The sequence below is a fragment of the Scyliorhinus torazame genome, chromosome 15 (assembly GCF_047496885.1).
Source record: "Scyliorhinus torazame isolate Kashiwa2021f chromosome 15, sScyTor2.1, whole genome shotgun sequence".
NCBI lineage: Eukaryota > Metazoa > Chordata > Chondrichthyes > Carcharhiniformes > Scyliorhinidae > Scyliorhinus > Scyliorhinus torazame.
The window spans coordinates 54347903-54363841 of record NC_092721.1 but is presented as its reverse complement, the minus strand read 5'-3'; the positions used below and the strand labels follow the sequence as shown (position 1 = coordinate 54363841).

Sequence of the window (15939 nt, the reverse complement as noted above, 5' to 3'; positions counted from 1 at the left end):
CGTGAACAGCAAGAAGGCTATAACAGCCTACCATGCTCCACTACACAGCAGCATGACCATGACGGTCTCTCATGCTACAATGAAGGGCACAGCGCTGAAGACTGTTCAAGCCCAACTGAAGACAAGCCAAAGGAATCGCCTCGTCCAAGCCCGAAGAAAAAAGGTTTATGCGCTGACCTTCAGGATCATTATAGCCGAACAGAGATTAATAATGCTGCACGGCCACAGAAGGATGCTGAGGATTTGCTAAAGAAATTAATTGAATGTTTAACTTGCAAGGAGCAGACTGAGAATTGCCAGTGTTTTAGTACGGATCGAAAAAATGGACAAGACATTGATCCTCAGGTAATGGAAATAACACAACCTGAATCATATCTACAGCAGGGACAAATGTCTCCCTTCAACACAACGCCGCAAAGTCCCAACTTCGGAGACCAGCAGTTAGTCAGTAATGTCTCTTCAAACCTTGAGGGGAACATTAATTGCATTGAACCTATACACACTCCACTGATAAATGAGCAGAACATTGGAGCAAGAATCCGGAGGACACCGACATCGAGTAGCCAGATAACGAATTTAAAACCCACAGCAGTTTCAAGTGAACCAAGTGTGCTTTCCACTAATGGTGAAGATGCAGATAAGGTCGACCCGATTATCCATTGTACCACACTAACCCCAGTGATTAAGCAGTTATGTATGGGGAGTATAATGTGGGCAATTGGGAACAGTAAAAGAGAGACTGTGACCATGCCAGTCCCAGCAAAATCAGACCCAGAGACCATGAAGGCATGTACATTAGACAAAGATACATATGAGGTACCTGAGAAGAAAAGTGAAACGGAATGTTCTTTGGAAAATAGTACAATGTCGATAGAAACATTGGATCCTATATTCGAGACCATACATATGGGAGAATTTGGGGGTAATAAACAAGGTTCTGCAATGTCTGGGGGAAGATTTAAAATTCCAAAGAAGAAAAGCCCAAATGAAGGACAACGGCAAGACAATGACAATCCACCGACATGGTGTGCACCACCAGATGAAAACTCTGACAATTTACCCAACCCTAGTGAACAGCAAGCTGCTAATGAGGATCTATCCACGGGATGTGAGACGAGTGACGACAGCATCCCACTTCCCATGCAAAAGGTGCAAGGTGACAGACCTCGCCTAGTGCGTACCGAGGCACTCGACGATCACGGTGGGACGACTGCGGTGGCGGCGCACCGCTTCCACCCTCGATGGCTCGAGCCTCTCCACTGGTTGGTGCATTCCTGCATGTTCCGACTCCAGAAGTGCAGCTTCAGGGAATCTCGGCTGCCTCCAGTGAACCTGTTGGGACTCCGGACGGGGGGCATCGACGGAAGGCAGACCGGACTCCAGATGGGGAGCAGCCAAGCGCCGACTCTGATTCGCGCACGCCAGACCTTGCTCCGGACGGGCGGTGTCGCGGCCTCGGTGATGGCACGCTCAGGGTGACGGCGGATGCCACGGTGACAGGGACTGGATCGCGTGGCAGTCCCACTGGGTCGGCAGTGGCAACCAGCACCGGCGGTCCAAGATGGACACACCAATTCGCGCCATCGCCAGACGTTGATGCGAGCAACAATTCTCTCTCCAAGGCGACATGCTTCGACGTTTCTCTGCGGAGTCGCCCTTCCGGCACAGCAGGTGGCCGGAACCAGCGTGCACGGTCTCGGCCAACTTCCACATCTGGCACAGTCATCGCCTTGCATGATATTAGTGATGGTGCTACTTCGATGGCAACGACCCATCGGCTACAAGATGCCGTCCACCACAAACATAAAAAGAAAAAAGACTCCACCTTGTTCCTGGCATGCATGGCGGATGGATTGGTGCGTAGGCGCAATCAGCGAGCTTTGCGCCGCCTTCCACGCTCGCAACTGAACCGTACGCACACGCCGGATCCTCCACTGGTTCCCAAGGATGACTTCGTGGAGATGCCACGGATCGTGCCCCTTCCATCGCCACCAGAACCAAACCACAGCCAAGGCAACACTAACAAAGATGTTGAATGTTATATTTGCACGAATGAAAAACCAAGCACTGCACGAAGTACAACAAATGGAAAAGTAGAGACTTCGGCAACAGCATCACCTCCAACAGTCCAAGGTGAACCAGTGTGACCCCAAATCTCCACAGCTGAACCGGCTTGAGGACCAGCCTATTCTTGAGGCGGTCACCCATTAGACTGGACTTATAACGCTGTTCATACGTTCAAAAAGTCAAACACTTCTGCATTATAACCTGTTGTTGTTTATTGTTCCAGATATCGTCTGACCGGACCACTGTTCAAGTTTTTTTTTTTTTCTTTCTCGCATCCATGTTTTGTTATGGTACAACCTTGTTAGTGTGACGCACCCGACATCGCCCCATGTAAATAGTTACGTCATATACACACGCTGTACACAACACACGCACACACTCTTAGATGCACTCACGACACGATTATATTTATAACCACGTAGGCACATATCTTTGTAAAAAGGGGGGATGTCATGATATTCAAACACACACATCATGATAGACACACCAACAGACAAATCAGAACACACAACACCACAACCAATGACAGAAAGATATAAAAGCACAGACACGACACCCGGTGGTCAGTATTAGCTGGAGAGGAGGACCAGGACAGACCTGCTACACGAAACACTCAGGGAGACAGCACGTGCAGAGTATCCAGAACGAACTGTATTATAAGAGTTAAAATAAAATAGAGTTGTACCACATACAACTGTGTTGGCTCATCTGTGCACCAGAGCACCCAACACCACACTTGTTGTTGACGTTGTTGCCTTTGGTACGCTTCTTGCTACTGTCTTTGATGTTGTTGTTGTGGTTGGTTTTGTTGCCGTGTTTGCTGCGCTCAAGGATCACACTCTGTGGATAATACGAGTCCTTCACACAGTTACTTGTGTTAGCGTGCTTTGTGGCATCTGCTGTCTCCTTGAGCATGCCGTCACTGAGTTTGCGGCACTCCCTGTCTGGAATCATGTCCGGCTTACTTGAATCAGCTTTGGCTTGTGGTTGCTCCCTGTCTGGAATCTGGTCTGTTTCACCTGAGTCAGTTTTGGATTGTCGATGCTCCCCGTCTGGAGTCTGGTCTGGTTCACCTGAATCACTTTTGGCTTGTCGATGCTCCCCGTCTGGAGCCCTTTCTGGTGCACCTGAATCAGCTTTGGTTTCTTGACGCTCCCCGTCCGGAGTCATTTCAGGTTCACTTGAATCTTCTGAAGTTTCGTGATGCTCCCTGTCCAGAGTCAAAACGTTCAGGAATTCATTTGCTTGTGGAGAGGCTCGAGCGAATGAGGTTTGAAGTAATGTGGTGTCACCGGAGCCACCAGTAGTCTCACTGTGATTGACGAGTGCCTCTGTACATTCTAGCTGAGGTCTGTCACGTTGCACATCTGGTATGGGAAGTGGGATGCCGTCGTCACTTGTCGCACATACAGTGGGTAGAGCCTCAGTGTGTTCTTGTCGTTTACTTGAGCTGGGTAGACTGTCAGAAGTCTTCTTCGTGGCGCAAATAATCTGGATGGACTGTCATAGTTGCTTTGTTGTTCACTTGATCGTGGCAGACTGTCATAGTCTTCTTGTTCACTGGAGTGTGGTGGACTGTCATAGTCTGCTTGCTGTACACTTGAGCATGGTAGACTGTCAGAGTCTTTCTGTTGTTCACTTGAGCGTGGCAGACTTGCATTGTCTGCTGCTGGTTGCTCAGAGGAGGTTGCTAGACCCCAATGGTCTAGTTCATGCAAGGACCGCGCTTTGGAGTCTTGCATTGCTTCTGTCGTGGAGGCTGTCCACGAGCTCGCTGTGGAGGCTTGTGTCACTCCCTCTGTGGAGTCTTGCAGCGTTCCGTGTGTGGAATCGTGCATTGGTCTCTCTGTGGAAACTGTCATCCCTTCTTGTTTATGCAAGGACTGCGCTCTGGAGTCCTGCGTTGCTGCTATCGTGGAGTCTGCCACGAGCTCTCTGTGGAGGCTTGTGTCACTTGAGTCACTTCTTGTTCATGCAAGGACTGCACTGTGGAGTCTTGCGTTGCTTCTATCGTGGAGTCTGTCCACGAGCTCGCTGTGGAGTCTTTCATCGCTTTCTGTGTGGAGGCTGGGACCCTTTGTGGTGCGTGGACCACTCTCGTGTGGAGTCGGGGACCGTTCGCAGTGCCTGGATCACTCTGTGTGGCAGCAGGTCGCTCTCTGTGGGCTTGTACCGCTCTCTGTCTCTTGGTGTCAGGCTGCAGCATCATCCTGCACTCATGAGTCGTATATGCCGGGCTGAAGATTGCCGAATCTGAAGAACTCGTCGTCGGGGTCGTCAATGTACAACATGTCAAGTTGCTGTTCGGATTTGGTACTGGAGTAGCCTCCCAAGGTGAAAGCTTTGTCTGACTCGTTGTCTTCCAAGACCATATCATCACGTTTTGTGTCGGAGCTGGCATTGGACTTGCGATGTCCAAAGAAGAATTCAAGGTCAGAGTCATAGTCTTCAAGGACTGTATCATCTCTTTGGGCGGTGCTTACTGCTTGTTGCAGGGTTCTGCAGAGGTTACTTTCAGCTACTGGTCGAATTTCAGGCATTGTGCTGTCGTTTCAGGTGAACGACAGCACAATCTGGTTTCGAGGCTTTAAATGTTTTTTTGTGTGTTTTGGGACATTTCTCCTTTAGGTGGGTGTGGTCCGGGGCCTCTGACGTCATGACGCTTGTGTCGTAGAGCGTAGGAAGCGATTGCGCGTGCGCAGATCGCTGTTCCTTTACTTGGAGCCTTTTTCGCAATTGCGTATGTGCGGCTTCTCGCGCATGTGCAAATGGACCTTCCCATTCTGTGCGCTCTTCACACAACTGCGCATGTGCAGCACCTTTTCCAAGATGGCTGCAATTCAAAACTGCCGTTCGTTGCTGCAAGCCTACCTCGCGGTGAGTTTTGGCGCCTCTTTTATCTTTTCTTCTTGTATGTTCCTCGCAGAATTCTTGGAATTTGTCCAGGACTGCCTGGAAATTGCTCTTGTTTTGCCCCTTAGAGTATTTGAAGGTCTGGAAGATTTCAGCTGCTTCTGGACTCGCGATGGTAAGTAGAAGCTTTATTTTCTCTGCATCCGCCACGCAATCTAGGTCGGACGCTACCAGGTAGATCTTGAATCTCTGCCTGAACCAACACCAGTTTTCACTGAGATTGCCTTGGTACCTGAGCTGCTGAGGAACCGGAAACCCGAACATCCTGCCTGGGTGTTGTTGCTGGTTGTCACTGTTGTTGAGTTTTAACTATATGGATTGAAACAGTCCATCCTGGAACCATGTTTTGTTATGCTCTTGTTGTAGCACAAGCTGCTTCCTTGATGTGCACTCTGACAAAGGAAGGTTCAGACTTGGAGATAGCTTTAACACGTTTATTAAACTATTAACAATTTTCCTACTTGGATTCGACGCTACTGTTAATCCTGCTATAGCTACTCAGACTGACTAACCAGTCTGCTACAATCCACGTGGCAGGAGTAATGTTCAATTAACCCTGTGTCTGTACTCACTGAGTGTCTCCAGTGGAAAGAGACTGAGCATGTGTGATGTGTCCTTTTATATGGGTTGGTGTAATGCCCTCCTTTGGTAGTGTCACGTCTGTGTGTATCGTGACTGCCCGTTGGTCGTGTCCTATCTTACTGACCTATTGGTTGACTGCCTGTGTGTCATGTCTCTGGTGTTCCCTCTAGTGTCTAGCTAGGTGTAGTGTATGTACATTAACCCTTTGTATACTTACAGTGATGTATATCACCACACTCCGGTTTCCTCCCACAGTCCATAGATGTGCAGGTGAGGTGGATTGGCAATGCTAAATTGCCCTTAGGTTAGATGGGGCTGTGGGGATAGGGTGGAGGTATGGGGTTAAGTAGGGTGCTCTTTCCAAGAGCCGGTGCAGACATGATGGGCCGAATGGCTTCCTTCTGCGCTATAAATACTATGACTCTATGATTTAACATAAAGCATGGTAGACTAGTGGTTAGCACAGCTGCTTCACAGCCCCAGGGTCCCCGGCTTGGGTCCTGTGCGGAGTCTGCACGTTCTCCCCATGCCTGTGTGGGTTTCCTCCAGGTGCTTCAGTTTCCTCCCACAGTCCAAAGATGTGCAGGTTAGGTGGATCAGCCATGCTAATTGCCCTTCGTGTCCAAAAAAGGTTGGGTGGGGTTACTGGGTTACGGGGATAGAGTGATGGTGTGGGCTTGGGTAGGGTGCTCTTTCCAAGGGCCGGTGCAGACTCGTTGGGCCAAATGGCCCCCTTCTGCACTGTAAATTCTATGAAATAAGCTTTTGAACTGTGTGTTCATTTAGTTTTTTTTCCAAATCAATTTATATTACAGCTTAACTTAATTTGCTTCAATAGAAAAGATATTTTGACTGTTGTAAAATTGAGTATGTGATACAACTTTCGCTCTGAATGATTCATTGTTTTCTGTATTTAAGTTGCATTGGCAACATGTAGATGTTAAAATGATACATTATTTATTTTTTACATTTATGTTTTCAGAATTATGATGCTTTCTGTGTTAAAGCACACCAAATCGACTGTCAAGTTCTGGTTTTTGAAGAATTACCTATCTCCTACTTTCAAAGTAAGGGAACTTTGATATTCTATATATTGGACAAAATGCAGTGACATAAATTATTGGAACAATTTAACAGGTTAGGCAGCATCTGTAAAAAGAACAGACCAATTAACATTTTGGGTGTGCATCCTTCGTCAGAACTGGCATATAAGATTTTTACTAAAAATAAAGTATGTGCAGCACAGTGGTTTACAGTCGGGAGGGGGCTGTATTAACAGTCCTCAGCATTGACTCTGGACCCAACGAAATCTCAAGGCATCAGGTCAAACATAAGACAAGGAAAGCTCCTGCTGATTATCATCTGCAGTCTTTCACCCCGCCTCAGCTGAAGAATCAGTGCTCCTCCATGTTGAATAATATTTGGAGGAAGCACTGAGGGTAGCAAGGGCAAAGAGTATACTCTGGGTGGGGGACTTTAATGTCCATCACCAAGAGTGAGTTGGTGGCACCATCACAGGGCGAGCTGGATGGAAACAGCTGCTAGACTGGGACTCCGTCAGGTGGTGAAAGAACCAACAAGAGGGAAAACAAACCTGACCTCATCCTCGCCAACATGCCTGCCAAAGATTCAATGACAGCATCGGTAGGAGTACAGTCCCTGTGCTGAAAAAAGCCCGTTGTCACAAGAGTCTCCTGGATTCAGCCAGTGCCATTTCTCTTTCTCCAGGAGGAGAAGCTGGTCTCCACTTGAGAACCGATAGAAGCACAGGTTAATGTGTAATGGCTTGATTCGCAACTTCCCAGCAATCACCTCCACGGTTATCTGGTCACGGCCGATAGTGGTCGGGCCATTCGCTAAAGCGATGGTCCCACTCGGACCATCGCTTTAGCGAATGGCCCCACTCCCGTTCTCTGGCTCCTGCTCTATCATGTTGTGTGGCACTACCACCATGCTAAATGAGATAGATTTCTAACAGATCTAGCAACTGAAGACTGGGCACCAATAGGGCGCTATGGGCCACCAGCAGCAGCAGAATTGTACAGTATCACAATCTGTAACCTCATGACCTGATATATCGGTCATTCTACCATTACCACCAAGCCAGAGGATCAATCCTGGTTGAATGACCAGGATTCTGAACAATGAATAGTTCAGGGGGGATGCCAAGAGCAACACCAGGCATAGCGAAAAATGAGGTGAAGCCACAACAGAGGATTACTTGCATGCCAAACAGCATAAGCAGCAAGTAACCAACAGAGTTAAGTGATTGCACACCAAATGGATCAGATCTAAGCGATGCAGTCCTACGACATCCAGTTGTTAATGTTTGTGGACAATTAAACAACTCACTGGAGGAGGAGGCACCACAAATATCCCCATCCTCAATGATGAAGGAGCCCATCATTCAGTGCAAAAGATAAGACTACAATCTTCAGCCAGAAATGCCAAGTGGATGATCCATTTCGGTTTCCTCCAGAGGTCCCCAGCATCACAGATGTCAGTCTTCAGCCAATTCGATTCACTGTATGTGATATCAAGAAATGGTTGAAGGCACTGGGTACTGCAAAGGCTATGGGCACTGACAATATTCCGGCAATAGTATTGAGAACTTGTCCTCCAGAATTTGCCTAGCCCAGCTGTTCCAGTAGCATCCACCCAGCAATTTGAAAAATTATGTGTCCTGAACAGAAAAAGTAGGACAAATCCAACTCAGCCAATTACCACCCTATTAGTCTACTTTCCATCATCAGTAAAGTAATAGAAGTGATCATCGACAGTGCTATCAAGCAGCACTTATTCAGCAATAACCTGCTCACTGACGCTCAGTTTAGGTTTCACCAGGATCACTCAGCTCCTGACCTCATTGCAGCCTTGGTTCAAACATGGACAAAAGAGCTGAATGCTAGAGGTGAGCTGAGGGTGACTGCCCTTGACATCAATGCTGCATTTGACCAAATGTGGGATTAAGGAGCCCGAGTAAAACTGGAGTCAATGGGAATGGGGTGGCGGGGCAGCCTCTGCTGGCTGGAGTCACACCTAGCACAAAGGTGGTTGGGTGACCATCATCTCAGCTCTTAAGACATCACTGCTACAGTTCCTCGAGGTAGAATCCTAAACTCAACCATCTTCAGTGTATCATCAATGAGCTTATTTCTATCATAAGGTCAGAAACAGGACAGTTTGCTCAAGATTGCACAGTGTTCAGCACCATTCGCGACTCCTCAGATACTGAAGCAGTCTATGTCCAAATGCAGCAAGACGTGGACAATATCCAGGCTTGGGCTGACAAATGGCAAGTTACATTTGTGCCTGATAATGACCATCTCCAATAAGAGGGAATCTAACCATCGTCCTTTGACATTTAATGCCATTGTTGAATCGCCACTGGGGGTTACCATTGACCAGAAACTGAACTGGACTAGCCATATAAATACTGTGGCGACAAGAACCAGGTCAGAGTTAGAAATCCTGCATTGAGTAACTCACCTCCTGTCTTTCCAAAGCCTATCACAAGTCAGGATGTGGAGATGCTGGTGTTGGACTGGGGTGGGCACAGTAAGAAGTCTGACAACACCAGGCTAAAGTCCAATAGGTTTGTTTCGAATCACCAGCTTTCGGAGCACTGCTCCTTCCTCAGGTGAACATAGAACAGTACAGCACAGAACAGGCCCTTCGGCCCTCGATGTTGTGCCGAGCATTGTCCGAAACCAAGATCAAGCTATCCCACTCCCCGTCATTCTGGTGTGCTCCACGTGCCTATCCAATAATGGAGGTGGATTCCAGAAATATATATGGAGACAAAGTTAAAGATGCAATACGATACTTTGAATGCGAGTCTTTGCAGGTAATTAAGTCTACAGGTCCAGACGGAGCAACTGGGGAGAGGGATAATCACAGGTTATGAATTGTCCCCAGGTTGTGAATTGTCTCAAGCCAGGACAGTTGGTACGATTTCGCAAGCCCAGGCCAGATGGTGGGGGGTGAATGTAATGCGACATGAATCCAAGGTCCCGGTTGAGGCCGTACTCATGTGTGCAGAACTTGGCTCTAAATTTCGGCTCGCCGATTTTGCGTTGTCGCGCGTCCTGAAGGCCGCCTTGGAGAACGCTTACCCAAAGATGAGAGGCTGAATGCCCTTTAACTGCTGAAGTGTTCCCCGACTGGAAGGGAACATTCCTGCCTGGTGATTGTAGCGCGATGTTCGTTCATCCGTTGTCGCAACGTCTGTAGGGTCTCGCCAATGTACCACGCTTCGGGACATCCTTTCCTGCAGCGTATGAGGTAGACAACGTTGGTCGAGTCGCACAAGTACCTGGTGGGTGGTGTTCTCACGTGTAATGGTGGGACCGATGTTGATGATCTTGCATGTCTTGCAGAGATTGCCATGGAAGGATTGTGTGGTGTTGTGGTGCTGTTCTGAAGGCTGGGTAGCTTGCTGCAAACAATGGTTTGCTTGAGGATGGGCGGTTGTTGAAGGCAAGTAGTGGGGACGCGGGGATGACCTTGGCAAGATATTCGTCTTCTTCGATGATGTGTTGAAGGCTGCGAAGAAGATGTCGTAGTTTCTCCGTGCCGGGGAAGTACTGAACGACGAAGCGTACTCTGTAGGTTGTGTCCCGTTTGTCTTCTGAGGAGGTTGGTGCAGTTTATTGCTGTGGCACGTTGGAACTATCGATCGATGAGTCGTGCTCCATATCCCGTTCATACGAGGGCATCTTTCAGCGTCTGTAGAGGTCTGTTACGCTTCTCCTCGACTGAGCAGATCCTGTGTATACGGAGTGCTTGTCCATAGGGGATGGCTTCTTTAATGTGTTTAGGGTGGAAGCTGGAGAACATAGAACATAGAACAATACAGCGCAGTACAGGCCCTTCGGCCCACGATGTTGCATCGAAACAAAAGCCATCTAACCTACACTATGCCATTATCATCCATATGTTTATCCAATAAACTTTTAAATGCCCTCAATGTTGGCGAGTTCACTACTGTAGCAGGTAGGGCATTCCACGGCCTCACTACTCTTTGCGTAAAGAACCTACCTCTGACCTCTGTCCTATATCTATTACCCCTCAGTTTAAAGTTATGTCCCCTCGTGCCAGCCATATCCATCCGCGGGAGAAGGCTCTCACTGTCCACCCTATCCAACCCCCTGATCATTTTGTATGCCTCTATTAAGTCTCCTCTTAACCTTCTTCTCTCCAACGAAAACAACCTCAAGTCCGTCAGCCTTTCCTCATAAGATTTTCCCTCCATACCAGGCAACATCCTGGTAAATCTCCTCTGCACCCGTTCCAAAGCCTCCACGTCCTTCCTATAATGCGGTGACCAGAACTGTACGCAATACTCCAAATGCGGCCGGACCAGAGTTCTGTACAGCTGCAACATGACCTCCCGACTCCGGAACTCAATCCCTCTACCAATAAAGGCCAACACTCCATAGGCCTTCTTCACAACCCTATCAACCTGGGTGGCAACTTTCAGGGATCTATGTACATGGACACCTAGATCCCTCTGCTCAGCCACACTTTCAAGAACTTTACCATTAGCCAAATATTCCGCATTCCTGTTATTCCTTCCAAAGTGAATCACCTCACACTTCTCTACATTAAACTCCATTTGCCACCTCTCAGCCCAGCTCTGCAGCTTATCTATATCCCTCTGTAACCTGCTACATCCTTCCACACTATCGACAACACCACCGACTTTAGTATCGTCTGCAAATTTACTCACCCACCCTTCTGCGCCTTCCTCTAGGTCATTGATAAAAATGACAAACAGCAACGGCCCCAGAACAGATCCTTGTGGTACTCCACTTGTGACTGTACTCCATTCTGAACATTTCCCATCAACCACCACCCTCTGTCTTCTTTCAGCTAGCCAATTTCTGATCCACATCTCTAAATCACCCTCAATCCCCAGCCTCCGTATTTTTTGCAATAGCCTACCGTGGGGAACCTTATCAAACGCTTTGCTGAAATCCATATACACCACATCAACTGCTCTACCCTCGTCTACCTGTTCAGTCACCTTCTCAAAGAACTCAATAAGGTTTGTGAGGCATGACCTACCCTTCACAAAGCCATGCTGACTATCCCTGATCATATTATTCCTATCTAGATGATTATAAATCTTGTCCCTTATAATCCCCTCCAAGACTTTACCCACTACAGACGTGAGGCTCACCGGTCTATAGTTGCCGGGGTTGTCTCTGCTCCCCTTTTTGAACAAAGGGACCACATTTGCTGTCCTCCAGTCCTCTGGCACTATTCCTGTAGCCAATGATGACATAAAAATCAAAGCCAAAGGTCCAGCAATCTCTTCCCTGGCCTCCCATAGAATCCTAGGATAAATCCCATCAGGTCCCGGGGACTTATCTATTTTAAGCCTGTCCAGAATTGCCAACACCTCTTCCCTACGTACCTCAATGCCATCTATTCTATTAGCCTGGGGCTCAGCATTCTCCTCCACAACATTATCTTTTTCCTGAGTGAATACTGACGAAAAATATTCATTTAGTATCTCGCCTATCTCTTCAGACTCCACACACAATTTCCCATCCCTGTCCTTGACTGGTCCTACTCTTTCCCTAGTCATTCGCTTATTCCTGACATACCTATAGAAAGCTTTTGGGTTTTCCTTGATCCTTCCTGCCAAATACTTCTCATGTCCCCTCCTTGCTCGTCTTAGCTCTCTCTTTAGATCCTTCCTCGCTACCTTGTAACTATCCATCGCCCCAACCGAAACTTCACACTTCATCTTCACATAGGCCTTCTTCTTCCTCTTAACAAGAGATTCCACTTCCCTGGTAAACCACGGTTCCCTCGCTCGACGCCTTCCTCCCTGTCTGACCGGTACATACTTATCAAGAACACGCAGTAGCTGATCCTTGAACAAGCCCCACTTATCCAGTGTGCCCAACACTTGCAGCCTACTTCTCCACCTTATCCCCCCCAAGTCACGTCTAATGGCATCATAATTGCCCTTCCCCCAGCTATAACTCTTGCCCTGCGGTGTATACTTATCCCTTTCCATCATTAACGTAAACGTCACCGAATTGTGGTCACTGTCCCCAAAATGCTCTCCTACCTCCAAATCCAACACCTGGCCTGGTTCATTACCCAAAACCAAATCCAACGTGGCCTCGCCTCTTGTTGGCCTGTCAACATATTGTTTCAGGAAACCCTCCTGCACACACTGTACAAAAAACGACCCATCTATTGTACTCGAACTATATATTTTCCAGTCAATATTTGGAAAGTTAAAGTCTCCCATAATAACTACCCTGTTACTTTCGCTCATATCCAGAATCATCTTCGCCATCCTTTCCTCTACATCCCTAGAACTATTAGGAGGCCTATAAAAAACTCCCAACAGGGTGACCTCTCCTTTCCTGTTTCTAACTTCAGCCAATACTACCTCGGAAGAAGAGCCCCCATCTAGCATCCTCTCCGCCACCGTAATACTGCTCTTGACTAGCAGCGCCACACCTCCCCCTCTTTTGCCTCCTTCTCTGAGCTTACTAAAACACCTAAACCCCGGAACCTGCAACATCCATTCCTGTCCCTGCTCTATCCATGTCTCCGAAATGGCCACAACATCGAAGTCCCAGGTACCAACCCACGCTGCCAGTTCCCCTACCTTGTTTCGTATACTCCTGGCATTGAAGTAGACACACTTCAAACCACCTACCTGAACGCTGGCCCCCTCCTGCGCCGTCAAATCTGTGCTCCTGACCTCTATACTCTCATTCTCCCTTACCCTAAAACTACAATCCAGGTTCCCATGCCCCTGCTGCATTAGTTTAAACCCCCCCAAAGAGCACTAACAAATCTCCCCCCCAGGATATTTGTGCCCCTCAGGTTCAGATGTAGACCATCCTGTCTGTAGAGGTCCCACCTTCCCCAGAAAGGGCCCCAGTTATCCAAAAATCTGAAACCCTCCCGCCTGCACCATCCCTGTAGCCACGTGTTTAAATGCTCTCTCTCCCTATTCCTCATCTCACTATCACGTGGCACGGGCAACAACCCAGAGATAACAACTCTGTTTGTTCTAGTTCTGAGCTTCCATCCTAGCTCCCTGAAAGCCTGCCTGACATCCTTGTCCCCTTTCCTACCTATGTCGTTGGTGCCAATGTGGACCACGACTTGGGGCTGCTCCCCCTCCCCCCTAAGGACCCGGAAAACACGATCCGAGACATCACGTACCCTTGCACCTGGGAGGCAACATACCAAACGTGAGTCTCTCACGCTCCCACAAAATCTCCTATCTGTGCCCCTGACTATAGAGTCCCCAATTACTAATGCTCTGCTCCTCTCCCCCCTTCCCTTCTGAGCAACAGGGACAGACTCCGTGCCAGAGGCCCGTACCCCATGGCTTACCCCTGGTAAGTCGTCCCCCCCATAAGTATCCAAAGCGGTATACTTGTTTCTCAGGGGAACGACCGCAGGGGATCCCTGCACTGACTGTTTTTTCCCAGTCCCTCTTACAGTTACCCACCTATCTCCAATCTTTGGTGTAACTAATTCCCTGAAGCTGCTATCTATGACCCCTTCTGTCTCCCGAATGATCCGAAGTTCTTCCAACTCCAGCTCCAGTTCCCTAACTCGGTCTTGGAGGAGCTGGAGATGGCAGCACTTCCTGCAGGTAAAATCAGCAGGGACACTAACTGCATCCCTCACCTCAAACATCCTGCAGGAGGAACATTGCACTCCCTTCCCTGCCATTCCTCTAACTTTCTACCAAGATCTGGCTAACAACTAAATTAAATTTTTATAAAAAATAATAATAATATAATAAAAATATGGTACTTACCTCAGACCAATGGGTTTTATTATTAGGTTAGAGGAGGAGGGCGGGTGGGAGACACTACACGTGTAGTGTCTCGGGTTTCCTCTCCACCAGAATTTATTGGTCAGGGTCTTCCCAGACGTCCGCGGGTCGACTTCCTGATCCCGCCTAAAAAACTAATTTAAAAAAAAAAAAAGAAAAATTCTCAGCTCCTGCTGAAACTGACTCACCACTCACCAGCTGTTCTCCCGCCGAAATCGACTGGCCTGCCCCTGCAAAGAGAAGTGCTTTTAAAGGTTGACTTACCTCCCAGCAACCTCCTTCCGCAATGCTCCCGCTGAAATTGACTAACCAGCTGCTCTCACGCCGCCGAAATCTACTGGCCTGCCCCTGCAAAGAGAAGTGCTTTTAAAGGTTGACTTACCTCCCAGCAACCTCCTTCCGCAATGCTCCCGCTGAAATTGACTAACCAGCTGCTCTCACGCCGCCGAAATCGACTGGCCTGCCCCTGCAAAGAGAAGTGCTTTTAAAGGTTGACTTACCTCCCAGCAACCTCCTTCCGCAATGCTCCCGCTGAAATTGACTAACCAGCTGCTCTCACGCCGCCGAAATCTACTGGCCTGCCCCTGCAAAGAGAAGTGCTTTTAAAGGTTGACTTACCTCCCAGCAACCTCCTTCCGCAATGCTCCCGCTGAAATTGACTAACCAGCTGCTCTCACGCCGCCGAAATCGACTGGCCTGCCCCTGCAAAGAGAAGTGCTTTTAAAGGTTGACTTACCTCCCAGCAACCTCCTTCCGCAATGCTCCCGCTGAAACTGACTAACCAGCTGCTCTCACGCCGCCGAAATCGACTGGCCTGCCCTTGCAAAGAGAAGTGCTTTTAAAGGTTGACTTACCTCCCAGCAACCTCCTTCCGCAATGCTCCCGCTGAAATTGACTAACCAGCTGCTGGTGGGGCATCGTGAGGTTATCCGAAAGCTGCAGGAAACAATGTTCCGAAACGTGGTACATTGGCGAGACCATGCAGACGCTGTGACAATGGATGAACGGGCATCGCTCAACAATCGCCAGGCACGAATGTTCCCTTACAGTCAGGGAACACTTCAGCAGTCAAGGGCATTTCAGCCTCGGATCTTGGACCTTGGATTCATGTCGCATTACATTCACCTTCCACCATCTGGCCTGGGCTTGCAAAATCCTACCAACAGTCCTGGCTTGAGACCTCACACCTCTTTAACCTGTGAGTATCCCCCTCTCCAGTTGCTCCGTCTGGACCTGTAAAGACTTAATTAGCTGCAAAGACTCGCATTCAAAGTATCATCTTGCATCATTGACTTTGTCTACATATATGTTTTTGGAATCCACCTCTTCATTCACCTGAGGAAGGAGCAGTGCTCCGAAAACTAGTGATTCGAAACAAACCTGTTGGACTTTAACCTGGTGTTGTCAGACTTCTTACTGTACAAGTCAGGAGTGTGATGGACTATGCTCCATCTACCTGGGTGAGTGCAGCTCCAACAACGTTCAAGACGTTTGACAGCACCCAGGCCAAAGCAGCCTGCTTGATTGCTCCCCCTTCTACAAACATT

At 48.4% G+C, this 15939-nt stretch overlaps 1 protein-coding gene across 1 annotated transcript in view; it reads left to right on the top strand.

The window, feature by feature from the left end:
- LOC140391301 (UDP-glucose:glycoprotein glucosyltransferase 1-like) overlaps window positions 1-15939 on the top strand; it is a 183335-nt gene that overhangs the window by 91159 nt on the left and 76237 nt on the right. Inside the window, exon 5 of the mRNA XM_072475895.1 lies at window positions 6545-6629. Within this exon, the coding sequence (XP_072331996.1) occupies window positions 6545-6629 (85 nt within the window). The remainder of the gene's footprint in view (window positions 1-6544; window positions 6630-15939) is intronic.